Source organism: Sminthopsis crassicaudata, chromosome 2, assembly GCF_048593235.1.
Source record: "Sminthopsis crassicaudata isolate SCR6 chromosome 2, ASM4859323v1, whole genome shotgun sequence".
NCBI classification, from domain to species: Eukaryota; Metazoa; Chordata; class Mammalia; order Dasyuromorphia; family Dasyuridae; genus Sminthopsis; species Sminthopsis crassicaudata.
This window is the reverse complement of record NC_133618.1, coordinates 631,273,167-631,291,480: the sequence shown is the minus strand read 5'-3', so window position 1 is coordinate 631,291,480 and position 18,314 is coordinate 631,273,167. Positions and strand designations below refer to the sequence as shown.

Below are 18,314 nucleotides of genomic sequence, written 5' to 3'. Positions count from 1 at the left end.
CTGTTGTCCCCCAGCAGGTCACCCAGACTGACTCCAAACCGCAGTGAGGAGAGACTTAGGCTGACCACTCAAATTAGACATTTTCTAAGTTCACTCCGGAGAGAGAAAAGTTCTCTCTTTGGGAAAAGGGCGATGGGCACCCCAGCCCGATCCCGGCCATGGTGAGGGACATTTAGTGACGTGGCCTAACCTTCAGCATTCCCGGGCCTCCTGAAGTCTAATGCCAGAGCCTATTATCACTTCAGCTTTTATCTCATTCCTTCCTTCCCTTCTTGACTAAACCACTGGAGAAAGTTGTTAGCTGCCTTTATCTGCTCTCCTTTCTCTGGAGGCTCATGAGACTTCCATCATTGTCCTGATGGCTCCCTCCAGTGCCAAAGGTCCCTTCACTGCCAGGTCTGATGCCCACTTCTCAGTCCTCCTTCTCTTTGACCACTAAGCCACCTCTGCCAACGTCAGCCACTCTTTCCTCCTCTCTGGATTTCATAACACTACTCTCTTCTGGTTCTCCTTCTTTGGGGGAGATGTCTGGGTAGGGGAATCAATCCAGGTTATATGACTTGCCCAGAGTCACACAGCTAGGAAGTGTCGGAGGCTGGACTGAACTCGGGTCCTCCTGACTCCAGGGCTGGTGCTTTCTGCCTGACTGCCCTTTGTCAGTTTCTCATATTGGCTTCTCATTCCTAAGAAAGGGAATCACCTGCCAAGGTTCAATCTGTTTTATCTTCCCCCTCCTCTCCTCTCTTCTCCTCTTTTCTCTCCCTCTCCCTCTTTCCAATTTCCTCCAATCCAATACATGTTAAACATGGTAAAAATATATGTGAATCCAATATAGGCATTCATATTTCCACAATTATCTTGCTGCACAAGAAGAATCAGATCCAAAAGGGAAAAAATGAGAAAGAAAACAAAATGTAAGCAAACAACAACAAAAAGACTGAAAACGCTATGTTGTGATCTACACTCAGTTCCCACAATCCTCTCTGGGTGTAGATGGCTCTCTCCATCACAAGGTCATTTGAATTGATTGGGCACTATCTTTTAGAAAAGACATTAACAAAATGGAGCACATCCAGAGCAAATTAACTAGGCTGAGAAATCCTGCTATGGAGAGATCAGTTGAAGGTATTAGTACTGTCCATTTTGAAGAAGAGAAGGCTTTTGGAATAGGACACACACACACACACACACACACGAGCCATCTTCAAGAATCGGAAGGGCTGTCATGGACAAGTAGGCGGTTCTTGTTTCCAGATACCAGAACTTCAAAGAATATATGAGAAGCAGATTTTGGGCAGAAGAAGAAAATTCCTGATACTAAGAGCTGGTCCAAGGTGGAACAGGTGGCCTGGGGCAGCAGGGAACTTTTCATCACTAGAGATCTTTAAGTGGGGCTTTAGTAACCACTCTTCACAAATGTTATAGAGAGAATTTTTGATTGGGCGTGAGTTTAATTAGATGGCCTCCAGGAACTCTTGGAGCTCAGAGATTCTGAGATTGAAAATTAAGTGAGCGAGTCCAAGACAGAGAAATCCCTGTTCAAGAATATGCCATTGCCAACTTTGCCAACTGTTGGGTCCAAGAGATGTGATTTTATCAATTAGGTACCCTTACTTTCCCAAATACTTGAGTGAATGGGAGATGCTAGCTTAACTTCTTGTGGGGTCAAGAGTCTTTCTATCTAGGATCCCCAATCATCAGAAAAAATTTAAGGGCAGCATATTAATATAAAAATCAAAACTCTATCTATCCATCCATCTATCTATCTTCTATCTTCTTATTCCTATAGAATTATTCCTTAACTCACTTGCCTTTAAAATTGAGAACAAAATATTACAAAAACATAAAACATTTGAAAAAATTCATTTCTATATGTTAAAGAATTATGGGAAATTCGGGGAAAGTAGGAATGGAGAAAGTGAGAAAAGCACAATGAAGAAAGAGAGAGAGGAGAGGAGAGACAGAGGATGAGAGAGGCGGAGTGGTTTGGTCACCTATTGGTGACTATTACTCAGAGATTACGAGCTATTCAAGGTTAGCTTCAGAGTATTTTTATTTGCTACCTATTTGTCCTTTAACAATCGGATTAACCATTGTTCCCAACACTTTATCTGCTCTATCAATCCTTCTATCTCTAGAGGCTCTGTGCTAAATGCGACCAAGACAGGAAGGGGTGACTAAATGGTTCTGGGGTGTATGTAGCTGGATCCAGAATAAAGTCACTTGAAGGGCTAGAGGAAATCAAGCTAAAGCTTAGTGTTGGCCCACAGTCTGGATCTTCTCATTCTGACTTTCTCTATCATCTCCTCATCCTCTTCAGGTAGTATTTACTTTGAGGTCATCACTCCTTGGGCTTGCTTTCAGATAGACTCAAGGGCTGTGTTTGTATTCTAGGATCTCGTGTACAAGTCATACAGAAACTGAATTCATGGATCACATGATGTTCAGGAGGAAAAAATAACATGTTATGCTTGAAGAGATTTCGACAAGAATTTGAGGAGCATAAGACTGAGCCCAAATTCACAATCCTGAATCTGCCATTGATGGGCTGACGTAGGGTATTTTTGGATCACAATTTCCTTATCTCTAAAATAAAGGTATTGAATTAGATCCTAAGCTCTCTTCCAGACCCAAGTCCCAAGATCTGAAAATGCCTGCAATGGAGAAACATTAGTCTGCACTGTCCCGGAGGTCAGACTCTATGGGCTGCTGCTTTTCTCTTGAGGACTTTGTCATTCAAGGCTACGACCATCAGGGGGAGGAGGTAGGGTCTTACCCTTGGAACATTCACATCGTGCTTTTTGCTGAGGTTCCCGTGGGTAGCACAGAAAAGGAGAAGACAGAATCTGGAAAATAATGACATCTGCCTCATGGCTGCCCCAAATTTGGGCTTATTTGGATGGTCAGGGCTCAGGAAAGGAGACTTACCACTGCTAGGCTCATTGTGATACTGGCTGATGTAGCTATTCATGTCATCCTTCACCATGGCTTCTGGGAGGGGGAGACAGAGAGGCAAACTGCTAAGGGTTCCTTAATGTTTATGGAGTATCCCTGCTATGGCAGGCATTCATTCGGTTGTTTGTTTGACAAGCATTTATGAAGCGCCCACTATGTGCTGGATGCTGGAGATATAAGGACAAAACCGAAATTGGTCCCTGCCCTCAACAAGCTTGCACTTTATTGGGGAAACTACAGCATGCTGGAGAATAAATGTAAAACACACTTTGATCTGAGCTAATATTTTCTCCATCGCTTCCTTAAGTCTAGAAAATCAACAAAACAATAAACTGAGCCTTGATTTGTAGCATTTGTTGGTTTCGGAGCCCACCTCGATAATTTAACAATGGACTCTCCTAAACCATTACCAGCTGGCTTCAGCTCTTCTCTCTTCCTCTCAATCCTGCTCTAGCTCTACTCCCACATCCTCCCTTTCTTGTATACAAGTGTATATAAAAGCATACAAATATTAATAATAATAATAACTGTATAGCTCCAGCCCAACACTTCCCTCTCCCCTTCCTGATTCCCCAGGTACTAAGTATTCCATGTATCCCACAACTCACGGCTAGAGGCAATCCAGTGACTTATCGCGCCTGGATCTTCTCGTGCCCTCACGGTCTCCCGTGGATATCTCGCCTCTCCAATCCCCCCGCCCAAGAGCCTGCGCTTTGCGTGTGTGCTCTAGCCCTGGTCTCCCCAGCAACACCCAGCACGGGGACGGGTTTGGGGGACACTCGGCAGAGACTTCGGAGTTTCTTAACCTGAGATCTCTCAGGTCAAAAAAAAAACTTTGTTTATAAATGCATTTCTTAATTTTATTTAAAAATATCTTTTTTTTTTTTTTTTTTTTTTTTTTCCGAGGGGGAACGCATTGCTTAGTTTGTTTTTTAGGTTGTAGATTTACTTTTTAGATTTTGAGGTTTATCGATATCTCTCCTAGGATTTATTTTCTCCGGATTTTGACATAAATCAGATATTTGACTAATAGAAGGATTCTGCTAAAATGTCGAAACATTTCTTTTAAGTTCGTTGAAAATGTCATCCTATTTTAAAAATGGGGACCTAAGGCAGATCCTGAGGCGGTCCACGGGCAGATCGCTGAAGGGAGTAAATGGAGTAGCAGGACCTGCTCCGGGAAACAAATGAATCCCTCAGCGAGCTCGGATTCTCAGGGAAGGAGAAAGAGATCTCTGAAAAGCCCGAGAGGAACCGCGAGGCAAGGGGCCCGACGGCCTCCCCTTTGCAGCGGGGGCTGGGGGGGCAGCTGCCGTGAAAGCTGGGGGCACGTCTCTCGTCCTCTGAGAGGGAGCCTCTCTGGCCAGCCCGGAGTCTAGCCGAGGCTCTAAAAGCCTCCTCTCTGAGTGCTGTGGGGGAGGGGCGGCCGCAGGACCCTCCCCTCCCCCTCCCCCCGGCTCCGGAGGCTCCCGGTGCTTGCAGGTGAGGGGAGCGGACGTTTTCCGCGGAGGGCGCCCCGGACACGCCCTCCCGGCAGCGCCGGGCTGAGAAAGCTTTTGGGGCCCTGTTGATCCTTCGGCGCCTCCAGTCAGAGCTGGGTCCGCAGCTAAGGTTTAAAGGGGCGGGTGAGACGCCCGGGGGCGGACCCCGGACCGCAGAACGACGCTCCTGCCCGGAGCTGAAGGCAAACGCGCTTCTTTGTGCCCATCCGTAATTCATGCTCTAAGAGCCGTCGCCCCATCGCGGGGCGGCTGCCTGAGCGGGTGGGGAAAGGGGCGGGAGCTGCCCCCCCCCCCCCCCCCCCCCGGGATTAGGGAGGAACCCGAGCGCTGCCGGCAGCAGAAAGGTGGGCAGGACGGAGGAAGGGATGGCGTGCGGGGCGGCAAGGAGGGCAGTGGTACCCCGCCCTTCCGTGCAGCTTGGCCGGCATCTCCTTCATAGTCCCTGGCAAATGGGAATGGGGACCGTTACTACTTCGAGCACCGACGTAACCAGGGCGAGGTGGCGGGGATGTTGGCTCAGGTTGCCTGATATAGTGAGCCCCTGTAGTCCTTGGACGGTGTAGAAACAACAGATTTAGTAATCACATAAGATGCATGATACATAAATGCCCTACGAGGTCAAGCAGAATGAATCCGATTCCTCTTGCTCATCCCATCATCCCTCAGCCTTCTCTCTGGGCTAAACAGCCTGAGCTCCTTCCCTCTATGTTGGTATGAAATCTCCCCTGTCTTTGCCAAACCGGCCTGATTTGAGGTGCTTGCCCCTGGTGCAGACTTCACTAGTGAAAGGGACCCAGAGTGAAGAAGCATTTCCTTTAGGATTATATAAAGCCCTGACATTTCCTAAGCATCCCCCCAAAGCCTGGGAACATACTCCATACTTCATAGGGATTTGGCAGGTGTAGACGCTGCTTCCGCAGGTAGAGATGGCAACCCTTCCGCCGCCGTTTAAGTTTATAGCATCATGAGTTGCTATGATTGAAAACAAAGTGCTTCCCTGGCAGAGGAGCCCTCCCGCGCTTTTAAAGTATATAATAAACACTTTGAGGGCAGGAAGTAGCTTAGATATTTCATGGGTTCAAATCTGGCCACAGATGCCTACTACCTGGGTCAACCTGGGCAAGCAAGTCACTTCACCCTGTTTACCTCAGTTTCTTCATCTGTAAAATGAGTTAGAGAAGGAAAAGGCAAACCCCTCCAGTAGTTCTGTCAAAAAAAACCCCCAAGGGGGTCACAATAGGTGGGACACGACTTTAAAAATGGCTGAACAACAACAGACGAAACCAGGACTGAACCTAACTGATCTCACCACTCCACCCCTAACCTGCCGAGCTAAGGGGCCTGGGCTGAAAGGCCTTGAGAGTTAAAGATCAGATCCTGGGTTCCCTGTATCTGGAATGTTTACCCATCTCATCTGGATTTGCTGAATTCCTCTTGCCTAACCGTTAAAAGCCAACTCAAATGCCTTTCCTTCCAGGAAACCCTCCCCGAAATTATTTGTAATGAATTATCACATAGTACTTTCTTTTGTGATGTTCTAAGATTATGCATTCTAGAAACCACGGCAGCATGGCAAAGTTGGAAAGATGGCGGACCACTCATACCTGAACAGGAATCCCCTCTGTCACGTCCTTGACAAGTATTAATCCAATCTTTGCTTGAAATCCTCCAGTGATAGACAACTCACCGCGGAGGCCACTTATTCCACTTTGGGATAGGTCTTAAGTTTGAGAAATATTCCTCTTAAATCAGGTCAAAACCAATATGGAAATATGTTTAAAACGATTGTACATAAATAATCTATAACAGATTGCTTGCTGTCTTGGGAAAGGCCGAGGGAAGGAAAGAAGGAGGGAAAATGTGCAACTCAAAAGCTTACAAAAGTGAATGTTGAAAACTACCTTGAAAAAAAAATACTATTAAGTGGAAAAAAATGAATCAGGTCAACATTTGCCTGCCAATTCCACTCATCAAATCTATTCCTGCCCAATCAGGTCAAGCAGAATGAATCTAATTCCTCTTGCTCATCCCATCATCCCTCAGTCTTCTCTCCTGCTAGGTCTCATCCTTCTCAGTCTCCTTCATTCTGTGTTAGTATGAAATGGTGAACAGTCTTTTCATTATTTTTCCAGTGATTTGGGTGGTGGTGTCTTGTGCTGTTATTAGATCATAAGCTCCATGGGGACAGGGCCAAGTTTTAGCTGATCTTTTTATCTCTCTGAGGACCCAACAACGGGTTCTACAAGTAAGAGATTTGTTGTAAATATTTTGTTTCCAAATGGGGAGTTCTCTTATTGCTGTATATATTCCCACGGATCTGTGATCTCACTGAGGTGGACATTCCCGCCAGTGGTGCAGAGTGTCACCCATCTCTCCCTGCCTATTTTATATGCCTCTTGCCTATGACATCATGTCAGGGTATCATAGAAGGGGTCCTCCCAACTTAGGCTTCCTTAATTTCTCTTGATATCACAAGTATCCCTGTGGAGCATTTGAATGGTCCACCAGCCATTCTTCAGCTTGCCACAGAGCCGGATCATCTCTTTTGTGAACAGTACGTTTCTCTGTTGTTTTTCATTGACTCTGTGGTTCAGTTTGCTCACACCTGCCATGTACCCTTCCTCTTCATCTGCAAGATGTTCATTTTGAATTCTTTGGGATATACTACTGTTAACCTGGTGGACCTTACTGTGATGACATTACAGGAACACCCATCTCCCCCAAATGTTATTATCTGAAGGAAGAAAGAACTTGTAGGAAACTGGAAAACCCATTCAGGTCCTTCTCCCAGAAGCTGAAATGACCTAATTCTGGCCAAAAGAGCAGTGCCCTCATAGTCTGGCCCCCTGACCTTCCTTGTTGGTCCCTTGGTGGGATGTGGGCATGGAAGAGAAAGCTGCCCCAATTTAGGAAGAAAAAGCTATTTAGAGAAAAATCCTTTCCCTCTGCTGAGCTCATCTTTTATTTTGGTCTCCGGGCCAAGGTAAAAACAGTAAATTTGGTGCTACCATAAATGCCAGCCCAGACAGAAGACGCCAGTTCTTCTTGCCTGCCTTCCCCCATCCCAACTTCTGTCAAGGTCGGCCTGCGAGCATCTTCTCAATGGTTTCAGTGTTGCGGCTGCCAACAGGCCAGCTTGGAATAGCATTTGTGCACATTTTTACGACCATTTGAAAAGGGAGGAAGGGGCTCTTAAGTGGTTCCAAGCATCCTCGTGCTCCTCCAGCCTTACAGCTTTTATTTTGGCCCCGTCCCTCCCAGGTCCATCAGCTTTTCTCTGTTGTTCAGTTGATGTTTTTCTAGACAAAGGAACTATTCTCCTTATAACAGGCTCTGGTGGCGGTGGGGGCAGCCCAACTTGCCTGGGTATAAAGGAAAACGTGTCCTGGGATTATTTAAAGAAGGACTTCCTGATAATCAGAGCTATGCCCCAATGGCAGGGGCTGCCCTGGAATCACCTGGCTGTGGTGGCTGTGAATTAGCTCAGCCTATGTGGCAGGGCTGCTGCATGAGCTGGCAGCAGAGGGTGCATCGGGATTTGAGGGCAACCCTCAGTGTCATGTGGCCCAAACATTCACTCTCGGAGAGTCATTTTTTGAGAGCTTTGAGGACTTTTTCATCTCCAAGAATCCCTTTTGAATGAAAAGGGATTCCCTTTGGTATTTGAAGCCCCCTATGACTGGGTTCCAACTGAGTACCCCCTTCATGCTCTCTGTTGTCCAGCCAAACTGGCTACTTCCCATTTTCCCAGATTTATTCCCTGCTTCCCTTCCATATTGGCACAATCCAGAAACATTGGCTTTCTTGCTGTTGCTCACGCATAACATTCCATCTACCGCATTTGTGACTTTGCACTTTCTCCTCCCCTCGGCCTTTTAAAATCCAGAGTTTCCTTCAAACCTCGGCTCAGTCCAGGGAGTGGAGAACATCTGGGCTGCTCCCATCCCCTCCATTCATAGGGATGAAGGATTTATATTTTTGCGGTTGTTCTGATAAGTGAGAAGTGTGGATACCACGATCCCCCTCTTACAGAGCTGCAGACTTAGACTTTGAGACTTGGCCAATGTCAATGAGCTTCTGAGGCCGGCCTCCAACCCTGGCCTCCTGAGCTCCATCCAAGCCATATTCTACACCTCTCAGTGGATGTGCTTGGATCATGTTAATATGTTTATCGGGTACTTTGAGGATTACAGAGCACTGTTTTATAAGTGATTGCATATGATCCTCAACAGCCTTGGGAGGGAGGCACGACTATTAACCCAATTTTACAAGTGGGGAAACTGAGGCAAATAAAGTTTAAGCGACTTTCCTAGGTAATGTCACAAGGCAGGTTTTGAACTCAGGTTTTTCCTGATTCTGATGACTCTCTTCCCATAACCACCTAACATGGAATCCCAGGGTTTAGAATTTGAAGGGATCATTGACATTATCTAGTCCAACTCGCTCAGTTATAGGAAACATAGCTGAAGAACTGTTAGGGCCTTCTGAGAAGAGGCAAATATCCCCCCTCCTGTCCACTCTGGGGCTGTGGGATCATGGCTTTAGTGATGTAAGAGACTCGAAAGATCATCTAGTTTCATCCCCTCATTTGTTAGATGTGGAAACTGAGGCTCAGAGGTAAATTGACTTCCTGGCAGCCAAGGGAAGTAGTTGTACCCACTAGTGAGATTCTTTTGGGTCCCTGTTTTGGAGATGGGCCCAGGTCTAGTATGTTTATTTTATATCTGGCTGCTTACAGACTTTGTTACCATACACATACCATCCCTTCTTCAACTCTCTTTTATAATAATTTTATAATGTAAGCTCCTTGAGGACAGGGATTGTGTTTCTTTTGCTTGTACGTGTATCTCCAGCACTTTGCATTGTACCTGGCATACCGTGAGCACTTAAGAAATGCTTACTGTCTTGGATCCAACTTGGAATGTGAAATCCTAAGCCTCTGGGCCAATGGGACTTTTGGCAGTGGGCAGGATGGCTACAGAGAATGCCCACGGCTCTGTTCCTTTGTACCTTCAAGATACTTTCCTTCCTCAGCACCCAGAGCTTTTTGCAATCATGGCCTCATTAATCCTTCCAAAATCCCAGTCAAGTGGAGAGCTGACAGCCTTCATTAATGAGCTTTGCCCCCTGGGGAAAGCAGCCTGACTTGCCCATGGTTGCAGTATCAGGGAGTGGAGGCTGGTGAGGGCAGGTGGCATGAGTCACTGGTAGAGTCTGGGAGGGAACCCAGGAATCCTGACTCCGAGCTTGGCATAAAAAAAAATCCAAAGGATTTTGAGAGTGACACGGAGTCATCGAATGTCTGAGCTAGAGGTAGCCTATCCAGGTGGGAAGAGCAAAGGATTTGTAGGCTGAAGAGCTGAATTCAAATTCTAGCTCTGCTTCTTAGGACCACCAGGTTTAAACCTGGAAGGACTCTTACAACTCACTTCATCCAATCCTTTCATTTTATAAATGAGGAAACTGAGGCACAAAAAATTCAGTTCAAAAGTACTTGGCTTAATCAAGATTTGAGGCTAAGTTCTCTGATTCCAAATTCAGTACACTTCTCACTTCCCTACTTCTTATTTGACTGACTCTGAATGAAAAAGCATTTATTAAAAGCCTTTGGTATGCCAGGCACTATACTAATTACTGGGTATATAAACACAAAAGAGACAGTCTCTATCTATAAGGATCTTATGTTTCTAGTAATAAAACCTCTTGGAAGAGTTATTTTTTCTCTCTGGACCTCAGTTTCCTCCTCCTCCAAGAGACAAGCTCTTGGTTTGCGTGTTCTCTGCCATCCCTTCTATCTTATGCTTCACAGCCCTGGCAGAAGACTGTGACTTTTCTTCCTCTGACCTTTGGCCCCTCACCCGGATCCCTTCCCTCTAGGAGGTAACAAAATCACTAGCACAGAGAGCCTCATCGCTGGCGGGGGAGACAGATGGACAAGGCCTCCATCAGAGCGACTCCTGCGATTTTGAAATGTCAGTATGGTGGAATGGGACTCCAAGGGCTGGGATGATATACGGGCCGACGTGGCTACACCCGCTGGGGACTGTAATTCATTCATTATGGGTGAGCTTCAAGACTAATAAATTTGGGAGGGAAGTATTAATGCCTACACTGGGGCACTGTGAACTTGGCAGTCCCTGAAGCCTGGGACTTTGCAGCCCTGGGTTTTAAAGATGATTTAAAGGACTTGGGCTGGAGCAAGTCTGAACAGAAACCAGCCAGCGTTTGTCTGCTTGAGACCCAGTCGGCAGCTTGGGGTGAGGGATGGGGTGGAGTAGGGGGTGAGGGGGGAAGGGGAACTTCCCCTGGCTGTTCTGGAAAGGCTTGGCCATGGGTGGAAGAATTTCTGTTCAGATCTCACCACTTCCACTCCCTCTGGATGCTGAAAGATTGCTGGTGACAAAGAAGCTTCCTGATTTCATCACATTTCTTTCAGACTTTCCACAGTAGCAGGGACTGTGCAAGTAGTGGCTGTTTTGAACCCTAGCATGGTTCAAAGTAGACTGGTCTCAGGACAGAGGGCATCAGAGCTGGAAGGGACAGCGTCCTCCTGGCTTACACTTTATTCAGTGCTATGAGGCATATGAAACACTTTATATTATCTATTTTATCTTATTTAATTCTCATTTTTATAGCAGAGAAAATGGAGGGAAGAAAGCTGTTCAAGATTATGCAGCTAGTTGGTTGGAGGACCAGGTCTTGAACTTAGGCCTCTGGTTCCAAAGTCCCTGCTGTTCTCCCCACACTGCCATGCTCTGTCTTGTTTCCTGTCCTATCTTTAGAACCATAACTGGGAATTCTGGTACCTAGGACAAATTTTGGCATGCTGGCTATGAGGGATGGACACAGACACGCTGGGAAACTCTAAGGTGATCCCAGTGATGATCCTGGGGGTAACTCTTTGGTCCAGACAGTCCACACTAGTTGGATGCCATTACCCAGATGCAGTGGTGGAATCAGACACATTGGGAGACACAAAAAAGGACCACTGCACCATAGAGAGAAAGGAACCCAGGCCAAGGAAGTGGTAAGGGCTCCATCTTGAAATGGTTCTCAGGCCTTGATATCTCCATGGAGAAATGCCCCCTCTCTATGTGGGTACCAAAGACAAAGCCTGGTGACTCTGGGCTGGCCCCATCTTTGCCTATCACTATAGTTCCCATAATTCTGCTGGAATATATTCCCCCTTTCTTTGGAAACAACAATTCTACCATCCAGCCTCCAGCCCCTCATTATCTCTTTCCAACAAAATCAAGTCTCCTAGTTGGTTATAGTTAATGGTGATTTGGAAATGGCGCAGAATCAAAATCTAAAAGAGCTTTGAAGTAGCTTTTGAGCTGAGCAGAATCAATCAGCAATGGGTAGCTATTGTTGTCAGTGTTGGGAGTCAGGATGCTTGGGCTTCAACCTGACTATTGTTAATTTACTACATTAACTTTCTGGGCCTCTGTTTATTCATCTGTAAAATGAGGGAGCTAAAAGGACTCAAAAGTCCCTTTTAGCATTGACATTTTGTATTCTAAGATCCTTCCCATCTTATGTGTATGTGCCATAGTCTTTCCAAGCTATGACACTGTGCTTACGGTGTTCTTGTTTTGACATTCTAGGTTTTATATTCTAAGGGCCCTCCCAGCTATATCTTATGTTATATGTTCCATGCCCCCTCCCAGTTCTGCCATTCTACACTTTATGGTCCCTCCAAGTTATGCCATTCTATTCCCTAACTGTATAGTCCCAGGTAAGACACTTCCACTGTCCGCCTCAGTTTCCTCAACTGTAATATAGGGATAATAATAGCATCTAAACCCTAGGGTTGAGATATTTGTAAAAGAGCTTAGCACAGCTCTTGGCTCAGGTGCTTCATACATGCTTATTCACTTTCGCTTCTCCCTTCTATGGAACTGCTTAGCTCTGAAAATCTATGTTCAGCGGTTTCTTTTAGTTCTGACATTCTGGGCTCTAAATTTCCCTCCAACTCCAACCTGTTAGGATCTAAGTTCTAAGTCCTCTTCCAAGTTTCATATTCTAGGTTCTAGGCATCTTCCCACTGTAGCATTCTGTTCACATTCTAAGGTCCCTCCCAGCTAGGTCCCTGTGTACTGCTACATTTCTGATGATTCATGGACCCCGTAGGGTCATCTCAGATTCCTCCTTCCTCACGCACTCCATGTGTCTGCGCATTAATCCTTGCATCTGCTCTCTGCTGTCATATGTCAGTGAGCCTTTTTAAAGCACAGTTGGTTTGGAGGTGGGGTTGCCAGCCAGGGCTTCCTTCATTCCTTCATGTGAGCAGCCTGAATTGCCAGACAGCTATTCCAAGTCTTGTGGGGTCTCCCTCCATGGGCCTTTCCCAGATGCCAACCGAGAAAACAGTTTCAGTGACTCCACAATGGATGTTTAGAGTGGGGAAAGACTTATTTCAACTCTACCGATGGACCAGAGCCTGAGCAAGAGGAAAAGCATGATATGGGTGTAGATTTTCTCCAGTTATTTATTTTGTCAGTGCTCTCAAAGACTCTGGCCCTTGGTTGTGAAATAGTTGACAGATGAACTCAAAATTGGAAACATCTGCCTTCTGTATCGATGGGGGAATGAGGAAATGCAAGATGGGGGATGAGGATGGCTTGTGTGGAAGCTGGAACTGGGACATGGCACGTAGGTCAGTCACAGAGGGAGAAACAGGCCAGGAGGAAAATTGGACTCAGAGATGCTTTGTAGGAAATTGAGGAATACGGAGCAATTTGGGTCTTGTTTACCAGAGTATATGAAGGGAGCAAAGGTCATTTCTCCAAAACCTATCCCACTCTCCTGTCTCCTGGATTTCATTATTATTCATGGGGACTTCTTGGACCATCACTTTCCTGTAACCCAGGCTGGCCATCTTGGAGTCACTTTCAACTCTCACTTTCACCCTCTCCCCCCATCCAGTTCATTGCCAATTCTCATCATTTCTACCCTCCCAACACCTTTCACTTGCCTTCTCCCCACTCACATAGTTCTGGCTCTCTTCATATTCACTTCCAATTGTCTTCCCTCCCCTTGAGCTTTCCTCTGGTCAACAGTCAGTCAACAAACATTTATTTAGTAAATGTACTTTTAAATGTGAGTGATACAAAAAGAGACATCTGCCTTAGGGGAGCTCACAGTCTTACAAGCAAAGAAATATGTGGATACTTATCCACAGGATAAATAGGGAATGATTACAAACAAGAGAGAGAACCCCAGAATTAAGAGAGGTCCTCCCCACAGCTGCTAAAGCATAGGACTGAGCATGTCATTGTCTCCTCAGTAACCTCTTGTGGCTCCCTATTATCTTTATAAATTAAATTTGTTTTTTTTGTAAGGCATTTGGGGGCCCATAGCTGGTAAGTGTTATGTATCCGAGGTCATATTTGAATTCAGATTCTTCTTGACTTCAAGGCAGGTATTCTATCCACTGCACCATCTAGCTGTCCAAATATTAAATATAAAACCCTCAATTTGGTATTTAAAGCCCCTTACAAACTGTGGCTTTCTTGTTCTTACACGTGACACTCTCTCCCAACTCCACACTTTTCCACTGGCTGTCCTCCCTCTTAGAACACTTTTCTCCCTCCTTCCCAGCCTTAGTTTCTCTGGCTTCCTTTAAGTCTCACTTCAAATCCCAACTTTGGGAGGAAACTTTTCCTGATCCCCCCAAAACTATTGTTTTGCTTCAGGACGACCTTCTATCTCTATATTTTTGTGCTTACATATTATCTTCCCCATTAGATTGTGAACTTCTTGAGGTAGAAGCCATGTTTTTGCTTTTCTAAGTATATCCAATTTTTAGCACTGGCACACAATAGGTACCTGGTATATAATAGGTGCCTAATAAGTGCTTATTGACCGATTGTCTCTTCCAACTCTGGAAGTCTGTGATTCTATTGGAGCAGTCCCCCTTTAATGGGCCTTTACCCCTCCCCTCAACCCTCTTCAATCCATTCTGAATCTGTCAAGGTGGGTCTGCCAGTGTCCTGAAAGATAGTCCCATGATGTCATGTATACATAAGGACACATGCCTTGGGAATGGCTGAGAGAAGTCTGAGCCATGACTGTGTGTGTCTCCTTACATGATGAAATAGCACAAGTCTTTGTGGTTCTGAGGCTAGCTCTTTCTGCAAGCCATAGTGCCCCTCAAGCATCATTGTAATCCCCACTGATATTATTGAGATCCCCAAGAAGGAGGAGGAGGAGGAGGAGAGGCAGTTCTGACAGTGAAGTTCCATGCAGAAAAGAGAGAGAAATCACCTGTGACGGGAATCCTGGGAACTGGTCTGTACCTGGCAGTGTGAGGGTCAGGGTTAGCCACCTGCCAGGTAAGACCTGAAGCATCTGCCTAACAGTGTTCCCTGGGCAGGGGATCGGGAGGAACTCACCATGAGGGGGCCTCAGCTCCGTGATGTTCTCTGTGGTCTCATCATCGTCCGAATCCCCTGTGTCCACCACCTTGTACCTGGCGCTGCCCTGGGGGTTGAGGACATGAGGGGCTTGCAAGGCTGCCTCTCGTTCTGCTGCCAGGTCTAGGTCTTGTTGAGCCAAGTGGGCCCTCAGTTGCCGGATCTCAAACTGGAAGACCAAAGAAATGGATCACTGGTTGGGCTTGGTGGGGAGAGGGGATGAGAGTTGGCCCCTTTTTTTTTGGCAGGGAGATGGAGCATCTTTCTTTTTTAAAATTTTATTTAGTATTTTACTTTTCCCCAATTATATCTAAAAAGAGTCCTCAAGATTTGTTTTTAAAACTTTGAGTTTCCAATTCTCTCCCCTTCTCTCTCCTTACCCCACCCCCTCATCAAGAAAGCAAGCGATTGATATAGGTTGTGCATGTGTATGAAACATTTCCATAATAGTCATATTGGAAAAGAAAACATAGACAAAAAAACTTAAGAAAAATAACCACAACAAAAAAAGTGTGTTTCGATTTGTATTCAGATTGTATCCATCGGGGAGGGATAACATTTTGTATCATAAGTTCTTTAGAGTTGTCTTGAATCATTGTATCTCGGAGAACAGCTAAGTTGCTCATAGCTGGTCATAGTGCACTACAGCAGCAACTCTGTACACAGTATATGTCCCTTTGCATCAGCTCCTGGAAGTCTTTCCAGGTTTTTCTGAGAGCATCCTTCTTGTCATTTCTTAAAGCACAATAGCGTCCCATCATAATCACTTAGCACGGTTTGTTCAGCCATTCCCCGATTGATGGGCAGACCCTCAATTTCCACTTCTTTGTGGGGCATCGTTCTTTAGGAAGCTGTTTTCCTGTATAAGAGTCATTTCAGTGCCAGGGAGAGGGTCATGCTCTTTCATCAGCACCTTCAGGAGCTGCCTTCAAGGACATCTCTTATGGGAAGCCATTCCTTATAGCCCTAGGTTGAAATGCTTTGTTATAAGCAGGACTTACTTAGCTAGTGATACTTCCCCAAGGTCCAGCACAATGACTTCTATAAAGCAGATGCTTAATAAATATTTGCTAAATCAAATTGAATTGATTTGGGGTCCAAAGACTTAAATTTGAGTTTCAGTCCTATGATTTTCCAGCTTTGTGACCTTAGATAAGTCACTTAACTTGAACTTCAGTTTCCTTATCTATAAAATGGGGATTATAATGTTTATAATATCTACCTCATGGGGTCTCTGACTTCTCTCAGATGTTAGTGTCCTCCTTTAACAAATTTCCTTGTATTTATTTTGTAAATTGTATATGTTATGTACCTTACATTTATTCTATGTGCATATATTTGCACACATTCATATATATATATATGAATATATATAAAACTTTAATAAAAATATATGCACATGTATATATATATATATACATGTGCATATATTTTTTATTAAAGTTTTTTATTTACAAAACATATGTATGGGTAATTTTTCAACACTGATCCCTGCAAAACCTTTGGTTCCAACTTTTTTCCTCCTTCCTCCCATCCCCTCTCTTAAGATGTCAGGTAGTCCCATACATGTTAAATATGTTAAAGTATGTGTTAGATCCAATATATGTATACATATTTATACAGTTATCTTGTTCACATGAAAAATCGGATCTAGAAAGAAAGAAAAAAACCTGAGAAGTAAAACAAAATGCATATATGTATTGTATAGCACATATGCATGCACAAATATACATATACATATACAGAGTGGCAATGTAGAATATATTCTATATTGCTTTAGGTATGTATGTATATAATTTATGTATTAGATATAATGTATGACATAATGTATGACATAATGTCTGCACTATAATGCATACGTATGTCTGCGTTTGTGTTTATGGAGTGATCAAAGAAAGGACTTTGGGTTTGGGAAACCTTAGGGATGCTAAATGGAATCATTGGAGAGCCAGCTGCCCCACTTTCTACGGAGGCAACAGTGATGGAGATTTGATTACAATCTCTCAGCAAAAGGTAAAAAAGAGTAGGTCAAGAGAAATGGTTGGCTGAAGAAGGGGAGGCTCATGGCTAGCCCATGAGCAAAGCTCCATGCAGTCTGTTTTTTCCACTGAATGGCCTTGGGGAAGTCAACATACACAAATTCTTTGTCTTAGGATGGTCCAATCCTTTGCAGAAAGGATGCTCTGGGAGGAAGGCAGAGAAGGATGGACAGACACAGCAACAAGCACTGTATTCCAGAAGAAGGAGGCTACTCAATGGGTTTCTCTTCCAGGTTTTATTAGCCTGAGGGAGGCTTTATTTAGGGTTTTAGATTTTGACCTGGGTAGGTCCTGAAATGACTTAGCCCACACAAAATGCATCCAGCACCTCTGACTCCAAGTGCCCAGAGCTAACTCACAAGGTAGGGAAAAGAGCTTTGTATACATTAGAAAACAAAAGAAGTGAGAATGATAGTAAGGATGATTATTCTCTGATTTCATTTTGTTTTTGTTATGGGGAAGAAACAAATAAACCCTGTGAATGGAGCACTAAAGCTTGGAATCAGGAAGTCCCGAGTTCAAATCTGGCCTTAGACACTTCCTTCCTGTGTGATCCCGGGCAAGTCACTTTATTGCTGTCTGTCTCAGTTTCCTCAGCTGTAAAATGGAGGTTATAACTTTGCCTTCCAGAGTGGTTGCAAAGATTAAATGAGATTATATCTGTAAAGTGTTTAAAGCGGTGTTGTTTGTCCTTCATTCTCAAAGAGGACCAGGACATCAGGGAGGGGGTGCCATGATGAGCGCAAGTGAATTGGATAGGAAGGAGGGAGGGCTGTGCAAGGTCCCCTCCCTCACTTCCCCCTCCAGACCCATGTGGGGCTAGTGGCCAGATATAGCTCAGGATGACTGGACATGGCCTGGGCCTTTTGAAGCTGAAATCTTTACCAGATCTCAATTTGACTGAGGCAACCACTCCATTCAATGATTAAGACTTAGTAAGAAATGAGGAAAAGAATTAGGCTTTGTCTAATAAAAAAAATCAATTTTTTGGGGAAAGACCCACAGGGTTTGTGACCAAAACTGAAACAATTGCTTTTTATAGTCACTCTGAACAATCAGGACCCAAACAATGACTCAGTGAGCTCGACCCGGGACCTATTATTGACCAATAAATGAGAAGCAGCGTGATCTGGGTTTAAGGATTCTTCTTTAAGAAAGAACTCTAGGCCATAAACCCCAAGATATCTTGTAAAGAATCCACAATAAGCATCAAAATTTATATTCCTTTGGATAAAGTACCCTCAGGTGAGGGGACAATACCCTATGGACCGAGGGAAAGGAGGGAGGAGAGGAGGAGAGGAAGGGGCTGTTTACCCTATCAGCCAGTTCCAATTGGCTCTGGCACATAATAGGTGCTTAATAAATGCTTCTTCTTTTCTCTCCCCCTTTGACATCCTCCC

General features: G+C 44.8%; 1 protein-coding gene across 2 annotated transcripts in view; it reads right to left on the bottom strand.

The window, feature by feature from the left end:
* Positions 1 to 18,314, bottom strand: part of TMEM266 (transmembrane protein 266) — a 141,632-nt gene that overhangs the window by 2,308 nt on the left and 121,010 nt on the right. Inside the window, exons 9-10 of one of the 2 annotated variants that reach the window (XM_074285269.1) lie at positions 14,855 to 15,044; positions 2,929 to 2,991 (exon numbers count right to left, since the gene is read on the bottom strand). In XM_074285269.1, coding sequence (XP_074141370.1) covers positions 2,929 to 2,991; positions 14,855 to 15,044 — 253 coding nt within the window. The remainder of the gene's footprint in view (positions 1 to 2,928; positions 2,992 to 14,854; positions 15,045 to 18,314) is intronic. The other variant, XM_074285268.1, reaches the window with a different exon arrangement.